The 24679-nt window shown below is 55.2% G+C and overlaps 4 protein-coding genes across 4 annotated transcripts; 3 read left to right on the forward strand and 1 right to left on the reverse strand.

The window, feature by feature from the left end:
- Nucleotides 1-469: 469 nt before the first annotated feature.
- LOC108095630 (putative 60S ribosomal protein L33) lies at nucleotides 470-1031 on the forward strand. The gene is made up of 2 exons (XM_017196797.2): nucleotides 470-669; nucleotides 735-1031. The coding sequence occupies exons 1-2, from the start codon at nucleotides 607-609 to the stop codon at nucleotides 861-863; spliced, it is 192 nt and encodes a 63-aa protein (XP_017052286.1). The 5' UTR covers nucleotides 470-606; the 3' UTR covers nucleotides 864-1031.
- A 36-nt stretch (nucleotides 1032-1067) lies between these two features.
- On the forward strand, nucleotides 1068-2812 carry LOC108095629. The gene is made up of 2 exons (XM_017196796.1): nucleotides 1068-1249; nucleotides 1729-2812. The coding sequence occupies exons 1-2, from the start codon at nucleotides 1193-1195 to the stop codon at nucleotides 2596-2598; spliced, it is 927 nt and encodes a 308-aa protein (XP_017052285.1). The 5' UTR covers nucleotides 1068-1192; the 3' UTR covers nucleotides 2599-2812.
- Nucleotides 2813-3357: 545 nt separating this feature from the next.
- On the forward strand, nucleotides 3358-4541 carry LOC108095513. The gene is made up of 3 exons (XM_017196623.2): nucleotides 3358-3762; nucleotides 3857-4346; nucleotides 4480-4541. Exons 1-2 carry the CDS (start codon nucleotides 3479-3481, stop codon nucleotides 3981-3983), a joined length of 411 nt encoding a protein of 136 aa, XP_017052112.1. The 5' UTR covers nucleotides 3358-3478; the 3' UTR covers nucleotides 3984-4346; nucleotides 4480-4541.
- A 750-nt stretch (nucleotides 4542-5291) lies between these two features.
- On the reverse strand, nucleotides 5292-24679 carry LOC108095531 (probable E3 ubiquitin-protein ligase HERC2). Its single transcript, XM_017196658.2, has 11 exons — nucleotides 22359-24679; nucleotides 20852-21420; nucleotides 20239-20787; nucleotides 19091-20043; nucleotides 18871-19027; nucleotides 17015-18801; nucleotides 16580-16953; nucleotides 8021-15890; nucleotides 6854-7337; nucleotides 6249-6425; nucleotides 5292-6182 (listed from the first exon to the last, which is right to left on the reverse strand). The coding sequence occupies exons 1-11, from the start codon at nucleotides 24277-24279 to the stop codon at nucleotides 6030-6032; spliced, it is 14994 nt and encodes a 4997-aa protein (XP_017052147.1). The 5' UTR covers nucleotides 24280-24679; the 3' UTR covers nucleotides 5292-6029.

The following is a 24679-nucleotide window of genomic DNA, read 5'->3' on the forward strand; positions in this document are numbered from 1 at the left end:
TATGAAATCATTTGTTAAAGGTGTTCCGATTCTCAGAACTTAATATGGATTGGCAGATGTAGCTCACCCGTTCCAAGGATTCATCCATTGGTTCTTAAAACCTTTAATGGAGCTCTAAGAATGTACAAAATGGCATATACCCTTCCACCCAAAGTGTATAAGAAATGAGTAGGTGTACCTTATTACCATTTAAATTAGTTGCAAGTAGCCATTTGAAAGGTAAATATATTTCATTTGTGCATTCTTTCTGATTGCTGAGGCTGTAGATAATATTGCGTGTGGAAAAAAGAAATTGCATCATTACAAAAATTATTTACTACCTTAGCAAAGGGTTCATATTTGCTTTATAGATCTTATGGGTTGAAGGAATGAACAAAGACGTAACTAAAACCATTTTCTTAGAGAACTACACCCATAATAATAAAATTTAAAACTAAAATAGGTCGATTGGTAACAAGTCAGGGAAGGCCTTGTCGATTGAGTGACTTCAATTCCGATTCAAAGCACAGTCCGAAGTCCGGTCAAGAATATAAGTTGAAAGTCGTATCAAAATTTTAACCTTGTGCTCCCAATCGCGTGGAATTCTTGTCCCAAATCGATTTCAAGATGTCCGAACAGTTCAACTTCAACGAGGTCTTCAACAGCCAAACGATGCGTGGTCGTGCCAACGTAAGTAACCCAGAGCCTCAAAATATATTTGGGATCCCTCCATTTCCGAGTCCAACCACCCACAGGTTGCCAAGGCCACCTGGGCCTCGGTGGGACTGGTCTACGTCCTGGTCAAGATGCACCAGCGCAACTCGAGGCGTCGCGAGGCGAAGCTCTACTGTAAGGGCTGCCAGCAGGCCTTCCTTCACGGTTAGAGGCGATCCCACCCAAGTACAGATCCCAAAACAGATCCATACCCACTATCCTTCGACCCGACAGGAACGATTCCCCCAAGAATCCCCAGTTTCCAGATACCCAGTTCACGACTTTCCAAAAACTCCTGTATTTTGTCAAGTCAATAAATTTCGAACCTTGACAATGAATCAATTTTTTCTTTAAGTTTAGTTGGCCTGGCTATGAGCTTCGTTCCCTGTCATTGTTATTTGTTTAGGCCCGCTCCCGGAGCTAAAAATATACACACCTCGCACCGAGACACAATCAAAGATCCCTACTTCCCAGATTCCCAGCTTCCAGAATCTAGACGATGGCTGAAGGCTTCAAGAAGTACTTCAATGGGACCACCATCAATGGACGCGCCAATGTAAGAGAGCTCATCATCTGCAGACACTTGTAATTTATAATGCAATCAATGCAATTCTAATACAATTCGATAATGTTATTAACATTTTTCAAAAGTCGGATAAGGTTGGAACAAGGTTTAGAATCTAAAACACGTATTTTGCCATTCCATTGATTTTTTATTATACTTTAAATAAGAAATATTAATACTTTATGAATTGGTTGACAGTTTAGGGTTTCCAACCGGAATAAACAATAATTTATTTAGTTGATTTAATTTCAATTACAGAAAATATTCATTTTTTTTTAAATATCTTGCTTGCATCCCAGATTTTGTTGTTTACTTTTTATTGAATGAGTCTAGTAAGAATCATTTTATAAATTAATTGATTTTTTATACATGCATTAATTAATTAAATTTTTTTAAATATGAGCAAGTTTTAATATTAAAAAGATTAATATATTATACTGGCATAACTATAAACCTATTGAATAACTCAGGTGGCCAAGGCCACATACGCCACGTTGGCCCTGCTGTTCATCATCTACCGGATGCGCCGCGGATCGGGCAAGTCGTCCGGCGAACTGGCCAGTGGCAAGTGCAGCTGCGAATCGGACCACCAGTCGGCACTCGACGGCGACATTGGCGTCTATGGCGTGGATCCCGACTGCTCCGTTTGCCGGGAGAAGGCGGAGCGGGCGATGAGCGAGTACGATCGGGAGCAGCAGCGTCGGGCGGCGGAGGAAGATGAGAACGGTTGCCGCGACGATCCGCCGCCGCCACCACCGCCATCATCCTCTGGAGGAGGAGGAGGAGGGGCCGGCGCAGCTCCGCGACGCAAGTGTCCCTGCGAGGAGACGCAACGCCGTGCGGAGGGAGCCGTCAAGCAGAGCAGCAACAAAGTGCGCGGGCAGCAGATCCAGCCGCCGTACCAATACCACCAGTACCTGCAGCCGGAGGGCGAGCCAGTGCGTCCGGTCAGCGAAGTGATGACCCAAGTCCACGGTGCCATCTACCGGGTGCTGCGCGGCGTCTATGGCATTGTCATGGGCAATGCGGCGGTGAACACGAGTGGCGGTGGCGGTGGCGGAACCGCTGGCGATGCCCAGACCGCCGGCGTCTCGGCGGACGAGCTGGAGGAGGAGGACGAGCGGGACGACGGCCAGGAGTACGAGAACGGGGACGAGACGCCCCTGAAGCGGCGCACTGCCCCCCGATCCTGTGTGCCCACCAACAGTGGTCAGGAAACCTCGGCGGGAGAAACGGAGGAGGCCGCCGATGCAGATGACCAGCCGAAGGAGTCCGCCGAGTACAGCGCCTTCAGCGATGGCTTCGCCTCTGGCTTGTACTTCACCAGCGACGAGAAGTGAGTGGCGAGCCACTGGGACGGGACTCCATCGGTTGCCACTGGTCTCCGAGGCAGACCTCTCGGGATTTTCCAAATTCTCAGTACGAAATACATACTGAAGATTGAACTACTTTCGTTCAAAAAAATTTTAATCTTTCGTGTTTATAGAAATTCTCAAAAAAAAAACAAATGGGATTTTCTAAATTCTCAGTAAAAAAATAAACACTGAAGAAATAGCTATTTTGTTTTAAGTATTTGAGTGGGTGGAATTTTCCAAATTCTCAGTACGAAATAAATACGTAAGATTGAACTAATTTCGTTCAAAAAAATTTTAAGCTTTGGTGTTGGTTATAAATTCTCAAAAAAATTGTAAACTTCTGACTGAAATTATAATACCTTCTGCAAGGGTATAAAAAATGAGCCTCAAAGTAAACATGAAAATATGTATATAAATTTATTTAAATTTGCCCTTGTTTTGGAAAAAGAGCAGTGAAACAAATTATTTTTAACTTAAAAAAAAATAAAATATAAAAACCATATAATGTTAATAAAATGTTAATTTAATGTTAATATAATGTTAATTTTAATATTAATTTAATATAATGTAAATGTAATGTTAACTTAATGTTACTAACATTAATATAGCCACGTCAGTGACAATGATAATTAATTTTTTTTTTCGTTTTCTTGCACCTATAATTCCCAAGTGGTTCTGGCTGATTCGTAGTGGGATACCCCTTGATTTTGGCCAAATTCTCAGTTCTCCGGGATGACCGGCAGTTTCTCTGAGAAACTCCCTCCGGTCTCTGGAAGTGTGTGTGTGTGCGTGTGTGTTGGTGAAGTGGTTCCAGAGTGGCAGAGAGAGTATCCGGTCGACTCCTCCTACTGGAGTCCACTCCCCGATGCAGTGCATCATGGGTCGACTCCTCCTACTGGAGTCCACTTCCGGATGCAGTGCATCATGGCCCAACTCGGCATGGGCTTCTGGATGGCAGATGCCTCCCTGCTTGGTGCGGGATCCGGATGCAGTGCATCATCACTTGACCTGGCATGGAGTTTGGTACATCCTTCTGCTCGGAGTGGAGTATGCACTGCATCATGACCTGACTTGGCATGAACCTAAAGGTGGCCGACACCTTCCTGTATGGAGTGGACTCCGGGATGCAATGCATCGAAACCTAAAGCGGTGAGTACTTTTTTTTTTAAATTAAGTGATGACGTGGCCTTTTGTAAATTTAGTGCAATAATTTAATTAAATATTTATTTTATTTCTTTTTCAGGTTTTTTGATGTTTATGCGACTGGTTGCAGAAAATTATTGGGGACACCATCATATTGTACTTATAACTTGGAGCTGGTCATCAGGATGCAGTGCACCAAGGGTTTTCGCAGTGAGTTCTTGAATTAGACAGTAAATAATTAAGTTAGTAATTTTAAGATGAAAAATACGACTTAAGGTAGGTTAGCTTTTTAAAAAAGAAATCAAGAGCAACAGTTAAAAACCTGAAAGTATTTAAGTATGAAAGAAATTCAAAAAGTAAATTTGATCAAATAATGAACTTGAAGTACATGAAAATCAATTTTAAGAAATAATTGAAAACAAGTAGGGACATAGTATATTATATAGTAAGAATAGTTGTAAGAATGCGGTTACCGGAGATATATGCTGATACCACCAAAATGGACTGGAGAACAGGCTGCAAGATCAAGGATTAAAGGCGTAATCTTCAATTGAACTCCACTTCACAATGCAGTGCATCATCTCAATGGGGTAAGTATTTTTTAAATAATTAGTTTGTTTAAATATTTCAACTAATATTATGAAATCCTTCTTTTCATTTTTAAATAATTAATTTGTATTAAATAATTGAACTAATATTTTGAAATCCTTCTTTTCATTACAGGTGATGACTATACCTTTCTACTTGGAGTGAAATTCAAGATGCATTGAATCAATAACCCAAAGAGGTAAATACCTATTTTACTAACCAAATTCATTCTAACTATTATTAATTGCAACAAATTACTTATTATATTTTTTTGTTTTTTATTTCATTTCAGGGTAAAGTGTAAAGTGTAAATGTTGCGGATAAAGTGGTGGCAGAGATTATCTTACTTCAAGAAGTCGAAAGATTGCAGTGCACGAAGGTTTTTTCGCAGTGAGTACACCAATTAGACACTAAATAATTAAGTTATTAATATTAAGATGAAAAATACGACTTATGGTAGGTTAGCTTTTTTAAAAAAGAAATCAAGAGCAACAGTTAAAATCTGAAAGTATTCAAGGACATGAAAGAAATTCAAAAAGAAATTTTATCAAATACTGAACTTGAGGTACATGAAAATCAATTTAAAAAATAATTCAAAGCAACTAGGAACATATTATATTAAAATATATAGTAAGAATAGTTGTAAGATCTGTCCTATAGCAGCTATATGATATACTTATATAATTTTGATCTAATCAAAAACAACGGTCTGATAATTTTTTTTAATCTCTCGTGTGAGAGCCATCCAGTACAGTCGGCCGATCCAGCCCGTATAATCCTTCTATACGAACTTTTTGCAATCTGAAATATTTTTGTAAACAAATTTTGACCTAAGATCGCGAAATTTGTATTTGTAAGGGAATTTTTTTATGGAATATTGAAAATGTTTTATGAGGTACGAATGTTCTAAGCGAATAGTGACAAAAACGTGATAAAAAAACGATATATTGGTTTTCATAATATTTTATTTAGCTGCAGTTTAGTTCAGATAGTTTTCTTTGCGGCGCCTTTTGGGCGCATTTAACTTTTGAATAGATCTTCATTAGAAACGGATTCAGCCGTGTGTTTTGTTTTTGTTATATTAGGGTTATCAATTAGCTTATTAACTGTTTTTTGGGCAGGATTTCGGATTCGGATAAGGGATGGATGGGAATGGATGGGATTGCGTCTAACGTTTAAGCCTTGTGTATAATTATGAGTGGACTTCAACTAACATTTATATTTAAATTTATATGTATATATATATACATATATAAATATATATATATATAATATAATATGGAAATAACTTTAACGCTTTGCTTTTTGGTTTCATTTGGCGATCAATCGATCGTATATTCTTTTTGCTCTCTCGCCGTCTCTTTCGCTTTCATCGCTTTCTTTTTCTCGCTGTCTCTTTCATTCGCTCGATCTGCCGTCTCGCTCGCTTTGAAGTGCTAGTTTAAAATATATGTTTATAGGTGTATATATGTGTACGTGTCGCGTGAGTGGGTTTAACTTTGAAGGCTTCGTGTGTCCTAGTGGGTGAGAGGATCCTAAACATCTGCGAGATTCGCCAGGTTTCCAAGACTCTTGCTTGTTTCTTCTTCTTTTTGTTCGATTATTTTGGTATTTGGTTTCATTGCTTAGCTGCTCTGGTTGGGGAGCAGGTCGGTTCAGTTTGGGCCGCCGGTCGGTCAGTGGGATCAGCCCTCGTGGCTAGCCACCGACTCCAGGTCGCTGTTGTCCTCGCTGCCGGTCGCCTCGGTGGGTTCGCCCATGGCCACCCGTGCATACTCGTCCGTATCGATGCTCTTGCAGAAGTGGATGGCGTACTTCAGCTTCTCCAACAGCACAGCCTGCATATATATACATCATTTGAGCATTAGTTTTAATATCTTTAAATGGTATCTAATGACAGTTACCTTGCACGAGTAGCGGGGCATCTTGAGCAGAAAGAAGCAGGTGTAGCTCTCGGGCAGAAAGTGGTCGGGTGGATTCTTCTCCAGCACCTGCAGCACGAAGTCGCGTCCCCGGAAATCGGCGATGGTGCGCGGCAAGCGGGTGCGGCCCCACACGAACCTCAGGAACAGGGATCGCTCCTGGAATGTTATTAGGTTGGTTTAGTTTAAATACCAAGATATCAAAGGTCAACATTTTCTAATGATTTTAATTTAGTAACATTTTTAAAAATTAAACCTCCTGTTTACTCTGAATGAATTTATTCCTTCAGTGAAATAAGAACGTACAAAAAATGATCTTTAATTTCTAAAACAATAATCAATAATCAATGACTTTCTAAAATCCTTTCAATAAACTCCTAGTTTCGTTCATTGAATAGAACACTTTTTTTTTCTTAATTCGGTTTATAAATTATACAACAAACAAAGTTTAATTTCGAAAACAATAATAAACCTTTTTAAAAATCAAAAAGTCTTTCTGTGTATTATGTTTTCTGTGTTTCTTAGATCAAATGCTTTCCTATAAATTGAAATGCTGGCTTCAATGCGAATATGTATAGCAGACTCACCTGGTTGGTGAACTCCTCCATCACTTCCCAGAACCAGGAGACGAGGGCCGAGCTCGGATCGAAGCCCTTGTAGGTGGCCACCGACTTGAGCAGGCCGAGCGGAATGTCCGGGGAGCCGCAGACCATCGCCTGCAGCTCGGCGGCGGAGAAGAGCGAGAGCAAAGGCACTGGAATCACCTTGGACATGCCGTCCCGCACCGCCTTCACCTGCTCGTCGAACTCGTGCAGCCGGAACCCGAGTGCCAGGCGGACGTACTCCGTCCGGTTTCTGGGCGAGATGTGCGTGTATCGCGTCGACAGCGGCACCTCGTGTCCGCGGGCCGAGGACGTCGAGAAGGGCAGCTCCAGGGCGTTGAACAGCTTCGGGTCGTCGTCCATGTTCCGGATGCAGAGCAGCCCGGCCACGTAGTCGCGGTCCACCTCGGTGAGGTCCGTGGGTCGCAGCACCTCTCCGGTCAGCTGTCGCCACACGGGCTCTGCCAAACTGAAATGGCAGGGATTTAAATATTAGGTTGCTTGATCAAGGATAGTACAAGTTATATAAAGATGGTAAAATATATATACTAATAAATATAGTAAGTACTTTATCGTCCATAAGGAAATCACAATTGCAAGATTCTATTTTTTGAGCATAATCTATTTTATCTAATGGTTGAAATGGTTGGATTTAAATCTAAATTGCGTGTTTCTATGGTTTTCTATTGTGTTTAAATCTTTTAGATGTAGTGTGTACAAATTCTATATATAACTCTTATTACCCGATGGAACTTTATTTCTTTACACTAATCTATCTCTTGAATTTATTCAAGAATATAAAATCATTTATTTATAAATGTATTTAAATTCTTGTTGAATAAAACCCAATGCAAAATTCAAATTACTTTGAATTAAGTTAGGTTTGGAGTCTCGGATAACTATTTTCGAATTTCGAATATAATAAACAAAAAATCAGTTAAAATTCCATCGGATAGGTGCTCTACCTATTTTACCACTGCTATAGAAATCCTTTCCTCAATATTTAAAGGCAAATGGCTTTAGTTTAAACCCAAAGGTACACAAATCTGACTAAAATAAAATGGGAAATGATTGCTGATCCTTCTACCAAAAACATTGAAATATCGAAGATCCAAAAGGGAAAAGCTTCCCCCCTTAGATTCGGTTACTCACTTGATGCTCAGCGGCGAGCCGGTGCGCACGGCGATGCCCATGAGGACGCCGAGGAAGCGGAACATGTTCATCTGGAGCACCGAGCCGAGGGTGGGGTCCAGCAGGAAGCAGTCCCGGTTGGCGCCCGCCTCGCCCCGCCCGTTCGGCGTGCTGATCAGCAGCGGAACACTGCCGTTCTGCAGCTCGTCGCACATCTCGGCGATGGACTCGCTGTAGCCGCCGCCGCAGTCGTCGACGCTCTCGCCCACGAACTTCACCTTCCAGACGCGGTGCGGCAGGGCCAGGGCCTCCTGGGTGAGCAGCGGCAGCTTCTGCACCATCTGGCCAAAGACGCTCTTCATCCCGTCGACGCCGGCCAGTCCGTTGCAGCGACTCCGCGACCTCTTCACCTGGATGCGATTCAGCTCGATGACGGGTCCGTGCTGCTTGTCCCGCACCATTGTCGTCTGGATGACCTTGCGGAACGCCGCCTCCTTGATGTTGTACACGAGCACGTCCTTGAGGGCGCCCAGACTCAGATCGCCCGCGATGGGCAGCATGGCCAGGCAGGGGCACACCAGCTCCGAGAAGTGGTGCAGCAAGATGAGGCGGGCGTGCAGTGCCTCCGGCGCCAGATCCCGCACCAAGTCGTACTCCAGCGGAGGATTGGGCAGCGGACGCAGGCGCTCGCTCAACTGCGATGTGGAGAGGGCCAGAGTGTGCGCCGATCCACAGGTGACCTTGACGATGTGCTTGCCCTGCAGGGCGGCCACCAGACGCGGTCGTTGGATGGCAGTGACGGTGCCATCGCCGAGTTGACCCTCATCGTTGTCGCCCCAGGTGTACACCTCGCCGGAGTCACTGCAGGCGACGCAGTGCAGCGAACCGGTGGCTATCGAGATGATCTTCTTGCCCTGCAGGGCAGCCACCTTCTTGGGTCGACGCACATGGTCCACGGATCCGTGGCCCAGGCGATGGAAGTCGCCCTTGCCCCACGTGTAGACCGCTCCGGACTTGGTGAGCGCCACCGAGAACTGGGAGCCGCACTCCACCTTCACCACTCCGAGGCCGGCGAGACTCTCGATCTTGTAGGGCAGCTTGCAGCCGTCGCTGCCGCCGCGTCCCAGCTTCCCGTAGTCGCCGTCGCCCCAGCTCCAAACGTTGTCGTCGTCCGTGATGCAGAGCGTCTGGGCGTCTCCCGATCCGCAGGCGATGTCGATGGCCCGATAGCCGAGCAGCGCCTCCACCAGCTTGGGTCGCAGCTGGTCCTCGGAGTCGCCGTGTCCCAGTCGGCCGTAGCGTCCCTTGCCCCAGGTGAGCACATGGCCGCTGGCCGTGATCGCCGCCGAGTGGGCGCTGCCGCAGGCGATGTCCGCCACGCTCATTCCGTTGAGGTGCTCCACCAGCTTCGGCCGGTCGTAGCTCATCCGGTTGCCGTGGCCCAGCTTGCCGTCCTCGCCCTCGCCCCAGGCGTACACCTCGCCCTCGGTGGTCAGCGCCAGGCAGTGCTTCCCGCCGGAATTCACCGCCACCTTCTTGACGAACACGTGCTGCAGGGAGCCCAGGAGCGTGGGAATGGCCCAGCTGTCGCTGCCGCCCACGCCCAGTCTGCCGCCGGAACCGTAGCCCGTGGCAAAGAGCTTGCCGTCCGGGGTGACGGCGAACAGGGACTGCTCCCCGCCGGCCAGCTGGACCGGACGCAGCAGGCTGAGCGCCTCGCAGGGCGTGGGCGTCTTGATCCGGCTCCCCTCCAGGCCGCCGAGCTGGCCGCGGTGGTTGTGGCCCCAGCCGTAGATGGTGCTGGCTCCGCCCCAGCTGAGCGCCCAGTCGTCCGGTCGTCGGTTGAGCCACTGCAGCAGCTGGGCGTCGTGCGGCGCCTGGAACAGCGTGTGGTCCTCGTGCAGCAGCGTGCCGCTGGTGGACTCCAGCTGGTGGGCGTGGCAGTGCAGATCCTGGTGATCACTTTGATTCCCCGGTGGTGGGGACACATTGCTCGCCGTGCTGGAGGACAGCGAGGTGGTGGAGTTCAGCATGGAGGCTCCCGGGGACTGGCCACCGGGATTTGCATTCCCATTGGGATTCCCATTTGGATTGGAATTCGAATTCGAACTCGGGAGCATCTCGGCGAACTTCTTGCGCACCTCCAGGCAGAAGGCTCTCGGCAGCTCCGTGCGGCGGATGAGGGACTGCGCCACTCGCACTGCGATGCAGTAGCGCTTGAACCACGCCCACTTGTGCACATCTCCCGTGGCGGCGGAGGAGGAGGAGCCTCCAGCAGCAGCAGCAGCAGCAGTCGAGGATGAAGTGGTCAGTGCGGAGTTGGCCGGCAGCGTGGCATCCAGCTGCATGTCGCAGGCGAGGGCAGCCAGGGTTTTGAAGTAGTCCGAGTGCATCAGGTGGATGCCACCGCGCACCTGCGGCTCCTCGTACTCGTACTGCCGCAGGAGCTCCGGGATGAGCGGTTGCAGCAGGGCGGAGAGCGACGGATCCTGGGGACGCGGCGCCTGGTCCAGGAGGAGGACGGCGTGCAGCTTGCGCAGCGACCAGATCCTCTGGGCGGTGGTCAGGGCGCCCAGCTGGGAGCAGGCGGCCAGGGCGGAGGCCAGGCGGAGCAGCACGCTCGGCTGGCGGGGAGCCAGGCGGGAGTCCAGCAGCGACATGACCAGCGCCATCGAGGGCTGCGACAGCACCGCCCGATCGGAGCCACTCTCGCCCAGCGTCGCCGCCGGCATGATGGCGAACACCCAGAAGCGCCAGCCCCATCCGTTCACCGAGGAGTCCGAGGAGAACTTCCAGCGCAGCTCGTCGCCCGGCACCCGGATCTCGGGTGCCCAGTGGGCGAACTCCCGGCCGGAGCGCATGGCCAGCACCCGACCGGTTCCGTCCATGATCACCAGCGGATCGTTGCGCTTCTCCGTGCTGCACTGGCTGTCGAACTCCAGGCGGAGCATCTCCGCCCCGGGAATCCGCACCACGCCGGTCACGTTCACGTTGTCCACGTACGGGTGGCTGCTCTCCTGCATCACCGGCTTGGGCAGCTTGCCCAGGCAGTGGCGCGACGTGCACAGATCCTCCAGCTCCGTGATGCACGTCTCGAGGAGCATGGCCGCCACCGGCGGTGCTCCAGCTCCCAGCGAGATCAGCGTGTCGGCGATGGTCTGGGCGGTGCTCGGCGGTCCGCAGCGTCCGCAGACCGCCAGCTTCAGCAGCTCCACCAGGCTCTTGGCCTCCGCCTCGCCGAGCAGCCCACCGAAGTCGTCCAGCCCGTGGCCGTATTGGCCGATGTGCGAGAGCATCTCCTCCTGCTGCGTCATGGTGGCCGCCATCACGGACATGGCACTGGCCGACATCCTCGAGTGCTTGTGCTGGGGCAGGGCGCTGCTCGAGAGGGATCCCGACATGGACAGGGAGCCCGTGAGGCTCTGGAAGGCGCTCAGCGGTCCGGCTGTGAGTGGTGGCAGTGTGACAGCTCCACTGGAGATCCCTGCTCCTGTTCCTCCTGTTCCGGTTGCAGATCCACTTCCAGATCCCGCTGCTCCTCCAGCCAGGAGATCGATGGCCGCATCGGGACTGTGCTCCTGGAGAGCGGCGTCGGTGGCATCGGCGGGCGCCTCACCGCCTCCCTGGGCAATGGTCTCCGCGAGTGGAGCGGGTGCTCCTCCTCCTCCTGCCAGTGCTCCTCCGGTGAGCTGCTCCTCCTCGGCACCTCCTCCTCCGCCGCCGGCGACTCCCCGCTCCTTGTAGTTGACCTTGCTGTGACTGGTCAGGGCGGCCACGATGAGTTGTCTGGCCTGCAGGATGCTCATGGCGCGCAGGACATGGCCCAGGGCCGCTTGTCGAGCAGCTGGAGTCTCGAGGGCCAGGCTCTCGCTCAGACTGGTGAGGCTGGGCGGCTTGGCCTCCGGCTTGGGACTCTGCACCGCCTCCGCCTCGTAGATGCCCAAACTACTTCCTCCCAGGGGATCCCTGGTGCTGCCAAAGGGCACCGGTCCGCGCTTCTCCTCGTCCAGCGTGGCATTGGGCAGTCCCCAGGCGATGGAGTGGGAGCTGCCGCAGGCGACGCGGTTCACGAACACCGCATCCAGTCCGATGACCAGGGCGGGCTTCTTGTTCACGAACGTGTTCCCGCTGCCCTGCTGCCCGTGGTCGTTGTCTCCCCAGGCGTACACCTGGCCGGCGTCCGTCACCGCCAGGCAGTGCAGGGCGCCCACGGCCACGTGGATGACCCTCCGCCCGCGCAGTCCTCCGATGGGCTGTGGCTTGCGCACGTGCTGGTCTCCGCCGTGGCCCAGGCGGTAGTAGTCGCCCTTGCCCCAGGTCCACACCTCGCCGGCCCGGGTCAGGGCCAGGCTGAACTGGGCGCCGCACTCGATCTGCACCACCCCGATCCCCGAGAGCCGTTCGATCTCGTGCGGCATGTCGGATCCCTCGCTGCCGCCGCGTCCCAGTTTCCCGAAGTCGCCGTCTCCCCAGGAAAACACCGCTCCATCCTCGGTGAGCGCCAGAGTCTGAGCATCCCGACTGCCGCAGGCCACCTGGACGACCCTTCGGCTGGCGAGGGCCGCCACCAGTTTGGGCTTCAGCTGGGTGGCATTGTCGCCGTGACCCAGCCGGCCGTACTCGCCCAGGCCCCAGGTGTAGAGCTCGCCCTGGCTGCTGATGGCCGCCGAGTGCGAGGAGCCGCAGGCCACGTCGCGGATCTTCTTGGCGCGCAGCGCCTCCACCAGGCGCGGCTTGTCCAGTGTCGTCCGGTTGCCGTGTCCCAGCTTGCCGTCCTCGCCCTCGCCCCAGGAGAACACCTTCCCGTCCAGCGTGAGGGCCAGGGCGTGCTTGCCGCCCGAGTGCACCGCCACCTTCTTCACCACGTACTGGTGCAGCACGGGCAGCTGGTGTGGGAGGGGCACGTTGTGGGTCACGCCGAGGCCGAGGCGTCCGTTGGTGCCCTCGCCGCAGGCGTACACCTTCCCGTCCTGGCTGACGATGAACAGGCTCTTGGAGCCGCCGGCGATGTGGATGGGACGCAGTCTACTGATCGTCTGCGAAAAGGTGGGCACCTTCACCTTGGACCCCTTGAGACCGCCCAGCTGCTCCTTGTCGTTGAGGCCCCACACCATCACGGTGCAGGGCAGATCCTGTTCGGGAGCAGCTCCCGGATCGCAGCTCCCTGCTGCTCCCGATCCCACTGCTCCGGCGGCCGCCGATCCCGGACCCACGGCCGTGCTGTACTCGCTGGCCAGGAACTGGGCGTTGGCCAGGATGTGCTGGAGGTCCGGCTGCTGGCGGCGACCCACGAACTTGAGGCCGTGGATCTTGCACTGGATGCCGTTGTTCTGGCACTGCTTGACCACCACCTCCACCCAGGGATAGTAGGTGGGCACCTGCTGCATGAGCAGCACCCGGCTGGCTCCCGCCGGCACCGGGATCCATGTGTACTCCTTCAGGCTGTCCACACACTCGCCCACCCGAATCTCCAGCAGGGACGGCATGTGCGAGTGATCCTCCGGGCTGACCTTCAGGGTGAGGCTGTGCACGAGGATGCGATCGTGCAGCTCGAGGCGAATCCAATGGCGACACGGTCCGCTGGAGCAGCTCTGCCATGGCTGGTTGCTCCCGTTCAGCAGGTGCTTGGCCGCCGCCTCGTTGGAGCTGACGGTCAGGGAGCGGATGCATCGCGACCAGTCGTCGATGAGGTCGCTGGGTGCCACCTGGCCGCAGGCGGCGGCGACGGCGGAGGAGTCTCCCAGGGGAGCGAGCGCAGTGGAGGCGGCGGCGGGGGGCAGCGGGGCCACCAGTTCCACCTCGTTGATGTGGCCCTGCCAGGCGGGCAGATCCGGAAAGTCGACGGTGAGCTGCTTGCTCCGCACCGCACTCACCACTCCGACGGCCGCTGATCCCTGGCTCCGGCCCAGCCTCAGCTGGCAGAGCATTCCGTACCGCATCGCGGCGGTGCGCAGTCGCACCCTTGCTCCCACGGCGATGGGCGGTGGGCGTGGCTGGTGTTGGGCCTGCGCCGCCTCCACCAACTCGATGTGGACGAAGCAGACCCAGTAGGTGCTCCCGTGGTTGCGCCAGTCCACCTGGACGTTGAGGTCGTGCAGTCCCTCGGTGTCCACGATGAGCACGGTGCCCATGTCGCCCTGCTTGATCTCCTCGAAGTCGCGGCAGCAGCGCACCGTCATCCCGGGACGCACCAGGCCGCGCACATACAGCGCATACAGATCGGCGGTCTGGAAGTCCTTGCGCGACTCGAACTTCACCGGCGGCGAGGCGGCTGCACTGCCTCCGGCCGCCGGCTGGCCCTCCACGGTGTCCGAGGAGGCGGACGACGACGAGGTGGTGGAGTTCGAGCTGGGACACTCGTTGTCCGAGTCCGCCTCGGGATCGTGCGTCGCGGCGGCGGCGGCGGTCGCCAGCGGCAGGGGATCCTCCTCGATGGTGTTGGCACACACGTCCGGATGCTCGAGGATCCACTGGACGATCTGCTCGGGCGTGGGCATGATCTCCGCCTGCAGCGAGAGCTGCTTGAGTGCCAGCTCCACGGTGCGTCGCGTGAATCCCATCTCCATGATCTGGTTGATCAGCTGGGCATCCGTGGCGGCCGCCGGCCACTTGGACTTCGCTTCAGCCGGCTCCGGTGGCTTCTGCTCCTTCCTGGCCACATTGTATACGGGCACTCCGTGCACCATCGTCGGCTGGGGAGGAGTGGCGAGAGCGGACGCACTGGTGGCCACGCCACCGCCATCGCTGAGCTCCTGGTGCGCCTGGGTGGCCAGAGATTGGACGCAATTGAGAGCGGCGGTCGCCAGGTCCATGTAGCTATAGCAGGCCTTCACCGGAGACGCCTGGGTGGCTCTCAGCAGGATGCACTGTATCAGGAGCTGCGCCTCCTGGCCACTTCCACTTCCGGTGGACAGCTGCTGCTCCGGCTCCTGTTCCCCGGACTGCTGCGACTCGGGATCACTGCGATCCGGCTCGTCGGCGGAGGCGTAGATGTTGCCCGGCGCCCGTTGCTTGAGGATGCGACGCAGTGCCACCTGGTGGCGGTACAGCACTCCGTTCGTGTGGAGCACCGCCAGCTGGAGCTGCTGGGCCCGCAGCAGGGCCAGGTCCAGACGACCGTCCGGACTGGAGGGCATCTCCCGGAGCTCCTGCGCCGGTCCGTAGAGCAGCACGGTCCAGGCATTCAGCAGCATCTCGTTCATGGGCAGCCGGCTCAGGCTGAAGACACTGTGGTCCAGGTGGGGCATCACCGCCGACAGCTGCACCTTCACGAATCCCGTACCGGACGCACCCACTCCGCCGGGCGCCAGCAGGCAGCGGCCCTTCGGCGTGAAGCTGGCTATCACCATGTGGCTGCCCTCGTGGAAGCAGTGGAGTCCGACGCGCGGGCGCAGGTCGTGGCCACCCATGGCCCCGAGCACTCCTAGGACGAACACCTGCTCGCTGTCCAGCTGCGCGGAGTGGGGCGACTGCTCCGCCAGCAGCTCGGCGGCCACGCAGAGCTTCTGCGCCAGGAAGGAGTTGATCACCGGGTTCCAGGAGGGCAGCGTGTGCAGGCGCCGGAGCAGGGCCACCAGCTCCTCGGCCACGCTGCCCGAGTGGGAGGCGGTCAGCAGGACGCGCGCCTTGCCCTCGGCCGTGGGCAGCAGACTGGCGTCCCCGGGACAGTGGAGCGCAATGCGACCCAGGGTGGCGAACAGCTGGTGCACCAGGGCGGGCATGCGGGGCTCCTCCTCGATGCCCCACTGCGCCAGGATGAACTGCAGCAGGCGCAGGCAGTGGAGCTGTCGGTACACGCCCGCCTCGTTGCCCGCCGGCTGCTCCAGCAGCGAAAGGTAGTGGCTCAGCCAGCCGGGCGTGCTCAGCTCCAGGCAGAGGCGCGGGCAGTCACCTGGAAGCGGAAGAGATGGAGCAGGGAACGAGGATTAGAATCAAGGAATGAGAATGGGATTGGGGATTATATCGTACTTCCTTCATTTTTTGAAAGATTAACAGGATATAATAAAGAAATATTCAATATAATAAACCCAATGATTGAAAAGGTACTCCTTTTCGGATTAAGAGGCCTCCCACTTCAAAATCTGATTAGAATTAGTTTTAATTTAATTTTAATTAATTAGAATTAAGTTTTGGTCCATTGCAGGAGCCCATTTTTTGGAAATTTCGAAAGGGGTTGTATCATAAAAATAGAAATAAAATCGGCCAAAAAATAAACTTTTAACTAATGATGCAGTTCGTCAGAGAATTTAAATATGTACAAACTTTTAGAGGTATGCCACTTCAAAACCTGATTAAAATTAGAAAAATCATTGACTCCTGATTAAAATTAGAAAAATTATGGACTTAGAATAAGTAAATTTTGGTCAACTTTCAGCAAAACTATTTTTTGAAAATTCCAAAAGGGGTTGTATCATAAAAATTAAAAAAAAAAAAAATCGGTGAAAATATAAAAAATAACTAATGATGCAGTTCGTCAGAGAATTAAAACAACAACTTTTAGAGGCATGCCACTCCAAAATCTGATTCAGATGATAGAAGTTATGGATGGTATTCCCTGGGATTCTCTGGATGAAAACTCACCGGAAATGGCGCGAATGAATCCGAGGTTGAGCCACCCCAGCGAATGGGAGATGCTGGCCATCGATGGCTTGGGGTAGACGATGGCCCGGAACATGCTGGTCATGCCGCGCAGGGCGTGCTTGTCCAGCTGGGCGCCATGGAGGCCACTTCCCACGGCCAGGATCTGCAGGAGCTTGGCGGCGCAATGGCGCAGCAGCTTCGATGGATGCGAATCGCTGCTGGGCGACGCCTCGCTGCCGGAGACATCCTCCCGTTCCGGTTCCGTGGGCGAGGCCACGTTGAGAGCACTGTCCGCCAGCTGGAGGTCGTACTGACCCTCCTTGCCCATGCGATACGAGTTGGTGGCTCCCGTGTACCACTCCACACGAACCCATCTGAAAAAAAAGCAAAAGGGAGTTAAGCAAAGTGAGTGAGTAAATCCCATTTAGAACTCACCCGTCTTCGCCCACTTCGCTGATGATTCGTCCCTCGCCTGGCGGATTGCCATCCTGGTCGCCCCACTTCCAGTCCGCTCCCCTCACGATCCGCGTGCCGATCTTCATCAGCTTGGCCAGGTCGGGACCACTCAGCTGCGCCTTGCTGGACTTCTGCTTCAGCACGCTGTCCTCGTACAGGATGCTCAGTTCGCCGTGCACCTGGCCGCTGGTGGCGCCTTCGCCGCCCGTCTGCGCCAGCAGTCCCAGCACGGTGCCCAGCAGGCCGGAGTTGATCAGCAGGCCGAGTTCGTTGGGACCCAGCTCCTTGGCCAGCAGACCGAACACACTCAGCAGGAAGCGGGCGCGGGGCAGCCGCTTCAGCAGCACATAGGTTCCCAGGTTGGTGCTGTCCTTGCCGCGGGCATGGCCCTGCTGCTCCTGGTTGACCAGACGCCGCAGCTCCCGCACCGCCCAGTCGAGGACGCGGGCCTGGGCGAGCAGCAGCCTGGCCTTCTGGTAGGCACTTATCATGTTCAGCTGGCCGAGAACGTGCAGCGAGCTCCCCGAAGTTCCCGGCGAGGCTCCTCCTCCTCCGCCTCCGCCCGTCGACGTGGACTTCAGATGGAGTCCCAGGAATCCGTTGAGCAGGCTGTACTGCGCCGCATCCAACAGGCCGTGCAGCTCGAGCAGCTGCTGGACCAGCTGCAGTCCGGCCAGCCGCAGTTGGTAGCGCTGCATCTGGCAGTACATGGCGCGTCGCGCGGTCTCCACATCGCAGCTGTCCTGCAGGGCAAAGTCCACGATGTCCTGCATCAGGGCGGGATCCAGTTCTCCCTCGCCGTGGATCTGCTTCTCGTTGAGCCGCCGCAGCAGCGACTCCTCCTCCTCCTGTTCCTCCAGCTCCTGCTTGGGCATCGCCTGCTGCGGCTTCTTCTCCTGCTCCTGCTGAATGCTCGCGTTGACCAGATCCTCCGGCTTCGCCGGCTGTCGCGAGGAGCGCAACTCCTGCAGAAGCCTCCGCACCAGCATCCGGAATCGCGGCGGACGCTGCAGGATCGGCAGGCGGCGCAAGCCACGCTGCTGCGGACTGATCGCCGGCCGCACCTCGTAGAGGAGGAAGCGCAGGCGCTCGAGGATCGGGGCGCACACCTCCTTGTAGCTGCGGTTCAGCTGCTGCCGCGTGCGCACCACCGACCACTTGGCCTGGTGCACCAGCCGAATGATCTCGCCCAGCTGGCGCGGCGGCGGCGATTCCAGCGTCTCCAGAGCACTCAGGACCAGGCCACCGAGATACTGATGCCGAATCAGGACGGCGCTCATCAGGCGCTCCAGCTCCTGGACGGGGTGTTCCGTCGCGAACTCCTGGTGCCACATCAGGTTGTGCGCCTTGCAGTAGCGCTCGGTGAGGGCCAGCCAGGCGGCCACCGGTGGCTCCGAGAGTCTCGCCTCCGCCAAGCCGCCGATGAAGGCATCCGCTCGCTGCTGCAACTGGGACTTGCCGCGTCCCGTGGCCAGTTGCTGCTGCAGTGGCAGGGGCGGCGGCTGCTCCGTGGGCGTGTTGCCCGCCGTGCTGTGGCAGCTGTGACTGCTGCGCGCCTCGCCCTTCTCCTCGTCGAAGGGATTGCTCGGCTGGAGGAGCTGCAGGCCACCGCTCAGCAGACTGGACTTGTCCAGCTGGCGGCACTGCAGCTCCGCCGGCTGCAGAGCGGGTCCGCTGCACATCAGGTTGGCCACCAGGCCCAGGAGCTGCGCCAGAGCGCACTCCGAACTGAAGTGGGTCAACCTACTGGGTCCTGGGGCAGATGACTAGCAGGGAATTGATTGATAATTGGATGAATTGAGGTACAGAACAGAATGGAATCTGGCAAAGCTCACCTTCTCCTCGCTGCCGGCCTGGGCCATGTACTTGCCCAGCTTGTGCTGCTGCAGTATGTGCTCCATGGCGCTCCTGTGCGCTTGACTGCCCAACTCGGCGGTGAGATCCTTGCCCAGACCAGAGTCCAAAATGCCTCGCAGTGCCTCCGATTCGCAACTGAAAACCGGGGTTAAGTAGGTGAGCATATCACATGGTTATATCCACTGAGAATCCACTCACTTGTATCCACTGAGATCGCAAACGTAGCCGGCCAGAATGATGCAGCGACTGCCGTCGAGGAGCAGGTTCTCCATGTCCGCCCTGCGCACATAGTGGGTCTCCGCATCGGCGGGTGGCGGACCACCCTTGGGTCCGCCGCGACAAATGATCCCGGGCCAGCCCATGTCGTCGCCATCGCGCAGTTCTCCCTCGCCGAGAGCTCGATTCAGTCTGTCCAGGACACGGAGCAGGGGCAGGAAGAGGCGCGCCCAACGCAGCCCACCCAGGCACTGGGGACGGTCGCGCTTGAGGAGCACCAGACCCACCAGCAGCTCGTGCAGCAGGGCGTCCGAGATGTCCGCCTGGAGGACGCGACCCAGGTGGCCCACCTGCTGGCTGAGGGAATGTTCGCCCGGCTCCCGGCACTGCTGCGCCAGTTCGTGGGCCTTCTGCAGGGTGCTGACGCAGGCGGGGATCAGGGCGTGCAGGTATTGCAGGAGCAGCGCTTCGGCGCCAGTGGTCTCCTCCTCCGGCTCCGCCTGGTGGATGTGGGCCAGCAACAAGCGCTGGAAGCGGTGCAGCAAACTCAAGCTGGGACTGGTGCTCGGCTCCTGGTGCTGCTGCTCGCGCTCCTCCTCCTCCTTCTCCTGCTGCAGCTGCTGCTGCATCTTGCCCAGATTGGGCGAGAGTCGCGTCTGCGAGAGCGCCGCATTGTTGCCCAGCAGTCGCGTGATCAGCTGCAGCAGTGGCAAGTGGACGCCATCCCCGCAGTCCGCCGAGCAGGAGCTGCTCTCCAGCCGGATGGCGTGCTGCAGCGCCGACTCCAGTCCGCCCTCGGCCATTAGGGAGCTGACCAGGAGGTCGGTCATGAAGCGGTGGCCAGCGGAGGAGGCCTGTCCGGGCTCCGAAGGCAGCAGCGAGGTGAGCGTTTGGGCTCGCTCCGCTGCAGTGGGCAAAAGGACACTCCAGCCGTCCTAAAAAAAGTGTTTAAATTATGTTTTTTATGGGTAATTTTTAGGGATTTATTGGCTGTTCAAACAAAAACAAATATTTCTTTTGTCAGTCATGACGGAATGCATGACAAAATGCAAAATTCCATTACATATTTTTATCTATTCTATAAATATATTATATATTAATAATAAAGAACGTAGGACTGACTCACTCACCTGCAGAGCTTGTTGTGCGGCTACTTGGATGGTGCGTAGCACCTGGCTGCCACCGGCCAAGCCGAGGATCCTCGTCTTGAGGCTGCCGAGGAGGCGACTGCCGCTGGCGAGGCCCACCTGGCGCGGCTCCACTCCGTTGGCGATGAGGGCGAGCAGCTGCAGGCGCACCAGATTCAGACAGGCCACGGCGATGCACTCGCTCTCCTGGTTCGGCGTCTGCCGGTTGTCCTGGCTGCTGCACATCCCCAGCAGCTGGTCCAGCAGCCGGAACGTGGGCTCCCCCAAGTCGATGACGAAGGGAGCGCGCAGCGGAACGCCCTGGTGGGAGCTCTGGGTCCACACGAGACTCTGGTTGCTCGTGCAGGCGATTCCGCTGGCGGGGAGCGTGGGCAGGGCCACCAGGATGGGGGTGCGCAGCAGCGGTTCACTGGACACGGAGGCCGGACACACCTGTTGGCTATCGTTGCGGCCCCATCCAAAGACCTCTCCGCTGCTGGAGAGCGCCAGACAATGAGCCACACCCACCGCCACGTCCACAATGCGTTTGTGCTGCAAGGAAGGAGAAGACTGAGTAACTAAGATCGAGTTGCTATAATCATCGGGGATATCCCACCTGCAAGCTGGTGACCAAACGCGGAACACTGCAGCCCTGAACGCTGCGCTCCACCAGCTGGTGGCCCAAACAGGTGGCCTTGCCCCAGGTGAAGAGCTGACCCTCGCTGCTCAGCGCCACGGAGAACTGCGATCCCGCGAAGACGCGCTGCACCCTGGGCAGGGATTCCACGAGGATCGGCTGCAGGCTGCCGTTGCAGTTGCCATTGCCCAGCTTTCCATAGTCGCCATCGCCCCAGGCGAACACCAGACCCTCGGACGTGAGGGCCAGCGAATGGGCATCGCCGCTGCCCAGGGCCACATCCACCACCATGTGCTCGGCCAGCGCCACCACCAAGGTGGGCAGACATCTGTCGTCGCTGTTGCCGTGACCCAGACGGGCGTAGGTGCCCCTGCCCCAGGTGAGCAGGTTGCCGCCGCAGGTGATCGCCGCGCTGTAGGAGCATCCGCAGTAGACCGACTGCACGCAGTGCTGCTCCAGGGCGGCGATCTTGGTGGGAACGGCGCGGGCGTGGGTGTCGCCATGGCCCAGGCGGTGGTCCTCGCCAGTGCCCCACGAGTAGGCGTTGTCTGCAAAGAGTTCGCATTAGAGAGTAACTCAAATATGTAGTAAAGAGGTTCAGAAGTTACGACCCATAAAGCAAATATTTCGATTCGCTGAAAAGTGTGCTACATTTTTTTATCCTAAAACCCATGCAAAAAGTCCTTAGCAACATATAAAGTAGTAAAATGAAGATTTAGGTACTTAATTAAACAAAAATTAATACAAATTTAGATGTATGCTGTTGACTTTTTAGAGTATTCTTTAGAACAAAAGCCTTGACTACCAGAACATGCAACTTGAGTCCAAAGTAGAATAAACATTTGCCAGCCAACTGTTTACACAATAATCTCTTCAAGGAAACTGTTTGTTTATGCAACTTAAAACTGCAACTGAAATTGAAATTGAAGTTGTACTTGAACTGGCTTTAAACAAAGAACATGAAGATATTACTGCAATAATTTCCCATTGTTCATTTGCAAAGCGAGTTTCCGTGGAATTAATTATAACATGTTTGTCATATATTTAAGAGTCTATTTAAAACGCAGAAAACATTTACAAGAATTTGCAGAGCGGCATTTATATTTAAGATACGTAATTGGAACATGTAGTTTGCATTCTGTTTCAAATTAGAACAACTGACCTCAATGGCAAGTTAAAATTAAAGTCATTTATGCCTACTGCACTACATTTGTTTTCATCTAATAATAAAACAGTCTCCAAATATGTTAAATAAATGCCTCTATAAATAATATTACGTGTAGAAATGTATGACAAAGAAAAGAAAACTTTGTGCGTAGAACTTTCAGATATAAGACTCTTTGTCCGGACTGAATGCATTGAAATACCATTGACCCTGAGTTGAACCCTGTATTGTGACCAGTACTCCATGAACCCCTTACTAGTTTTACCTCAAATCATCGCTACATTTGGGTTTACCCCCAAGAAGCCATCTAATTCTACTTACGGTTGCTGTCGATGGCCAGGAAGTGGCGTCCCTCGCAGTGGCCGGCGATGCTGATGAACACCTCGTGGGCGACCTCCTCCATGGGCAGGGGCTCCGCCTCCGGCTTGGCCAGCCGCCAGGTGTGCAGCTTGCCCTCCTGGCTGAGGATGAGCAGCTGGCTCTCGCAGCAGGCCACCTGCTTCACCTGGAACCGGCAGCTGAGCGTGGGCACAGTCGTGGATTCGCCGCTCCAGCTGATCGTCGGCTCGGCGCTGAATCCCTGCTGATCCTTGGAGAGCGTTGGCCAGCCCAGCGCATAGATCCGCTGCTGCGGAGCCGAAACAGACGCAGCAGCGGGGGCGTGGCCATTGCGGAGCAGGCAGCGCGGCATCAGCGGCTGGACCATGCGATCCAGGTGGGAAATGATGACGACGGCGGCGCGACGAAGGTCCACGATGGCCGCACTGCTCTTGGGCAGCGAGAGAAAGCGCAGAAAAGTTTCCGTGGCACTGGCCACCGGAGCACCGGGCTCCCCGCCAGCGATTCCGCCCGACTTGGCGGTGGCTCCGATCTTCTGGTAGCGCAGCAGAATCCTCTGCAGCGGCGCTCCTGTTTTGCGCGGCATATCCCGATTGTCGTTGCCGGCGCGATCCTTCTCCCAGAGCATCAGCAGCAGGACCACGCACTCCAGCGTGGCGGCCAGCGTGCCCTTCTGCACACCCAGCTCCAGCAGCAGACACAGCGCCGTGTGGCGATCGTTCAGCGGAGCGGTGCAGCGACCGCCCATCGGATCGCCGAGCGCCACCAGACGCAGGAACTTGATGGACCGCTCCATGACCTCTAGCCATAGCGATGAGACGACGGCCGCCTCGAAGAGCGTGGCCTCCGGCAGTTCCTGCAGAGAAGCCAGCGCCTCACTGAGAAGCTCGCTGCACATTTCCGTATCCTCGCCGGAGCGCCAGGCGCGTCGCAGGAAGGCGAAGCTGAAGTTGAGTGCCGCCCGGGTGGCCACACGCGCCAAGCCCAATGCTCCGTGCTCCGGCGGATCCGGCATTTGTGGCTCCACTGCCGCATTGGTGGCATTGATGGCAACGATGGTGCTGCTGGTGGCGTTGTTGGTGGTGGTGGTAGAGTTGGTTGTGTTGGTTGTGGTGTTACTGTTGACCGCCGACTGTCCTCCCGTCGCTGCGAGGCGCTCGCGCTCCCTTTCCCGCTTCAGGGCCACAAAGTAGCGCTCGTAGACGAAGAGCTGCTGGCGAAGATGCTGGGCGGACAGGCAGTTGCCGGCAGAGCGCAGGGCCAGCTCCTGCAGCTCGGAAATCATGGAACGCTGGCAGTCCAGACGCGCCTGCTGCGCCGGCGGCTGACTCCAGAGCCAACCGCTCAGCACCATGTCGGTGACCTGGCTGAGATGGGCCGCCTGCTGGGCGGCCGCCTGTGTGGTGAGCTTCTTGATGGCCGTATCCGAGTCCAGTGGCCGGCAGCCGTCGCAGTTGCAGGCGGAGAGCGGGCCGCAGTATTCCGGCTGACAGCAGGAGCACTTCAGCTGCTGGGCGCCACAGTAGTGCTTGCCATCGTCGCCCAAGTACGAGAGCTGGCCGCGGGCATTCAGGATGGGGGCGGAGGGCGAGGAGACCAGCTCACAGTCCTGGATAAGGTGGTTCCAAAGCACCGCCCCATCGGCGACGTTGCGCAGGGAAGCGATGAGATCGGCGCGCAGCCACTTCGCGTCCAGGAAGGGCAGCGGGCGCAGGTAGAGATCGGGCGATTGGCTGGGCGACGGGGCTGATCCCGAACCGGATCCAGAACCAGAGCCGGATGCACTGGCTCCTGCTGGCGGAGCACAGGCCGGTGGTGGAGCTGTTAGGCTGGAGCCCGCACCCTGGCCACTGGCTGCTCCTGCAGCTCCTCCACCACCACCGCTTGCTAGGCGATTGAACATGGTCTTTTCTCGGGCTTATCGGGTGTCTAGTGCTCCGCTGACCAGCTCAGCCCAGAAACAACAACAATGGCATGGCACATTTTCCCCTGCAAAGTGGGAAGGGGGTGTGGCGTGGGGGGGGCGGGGCGGGTCAATGTCGTCACTGGCACACGGACCTCACACACACAGCGAAACACACACGGACACAATGTCAGGAGTCCAGGATCAGGATAATCGGTAGTTATCCTGCTCCGCACTGCTCATTTTGGTATTCCACGCGGGTTACGACACCCAGAATTATTCGCTTACAATCGCACTCTCCGAAATTTGCACTTGCTGTTTTTTCTGTTTTTTTTTTTTCAATTAATAGTTGTCTTTAGCGATGGCCGATAGTTTCTAGACCGTCATTCGTGACTTGTTT

The sequence above is a fragment of the Drosophila ficusphila genome, unplaced genomic scaffold, assembly GCF_018152265.1.
Source record: "Drosophila ficusphila isolate 14025-0441.05 unplaced genomic scaffold, ASM1815226v1 contig_198, whole genome shotgun sequence".
NCBI lineage: Eukaryota > Metazoa > Arthropoda > Insecta > Diptera > Drosophilidae > Drosophila > Drosophila ficusphila.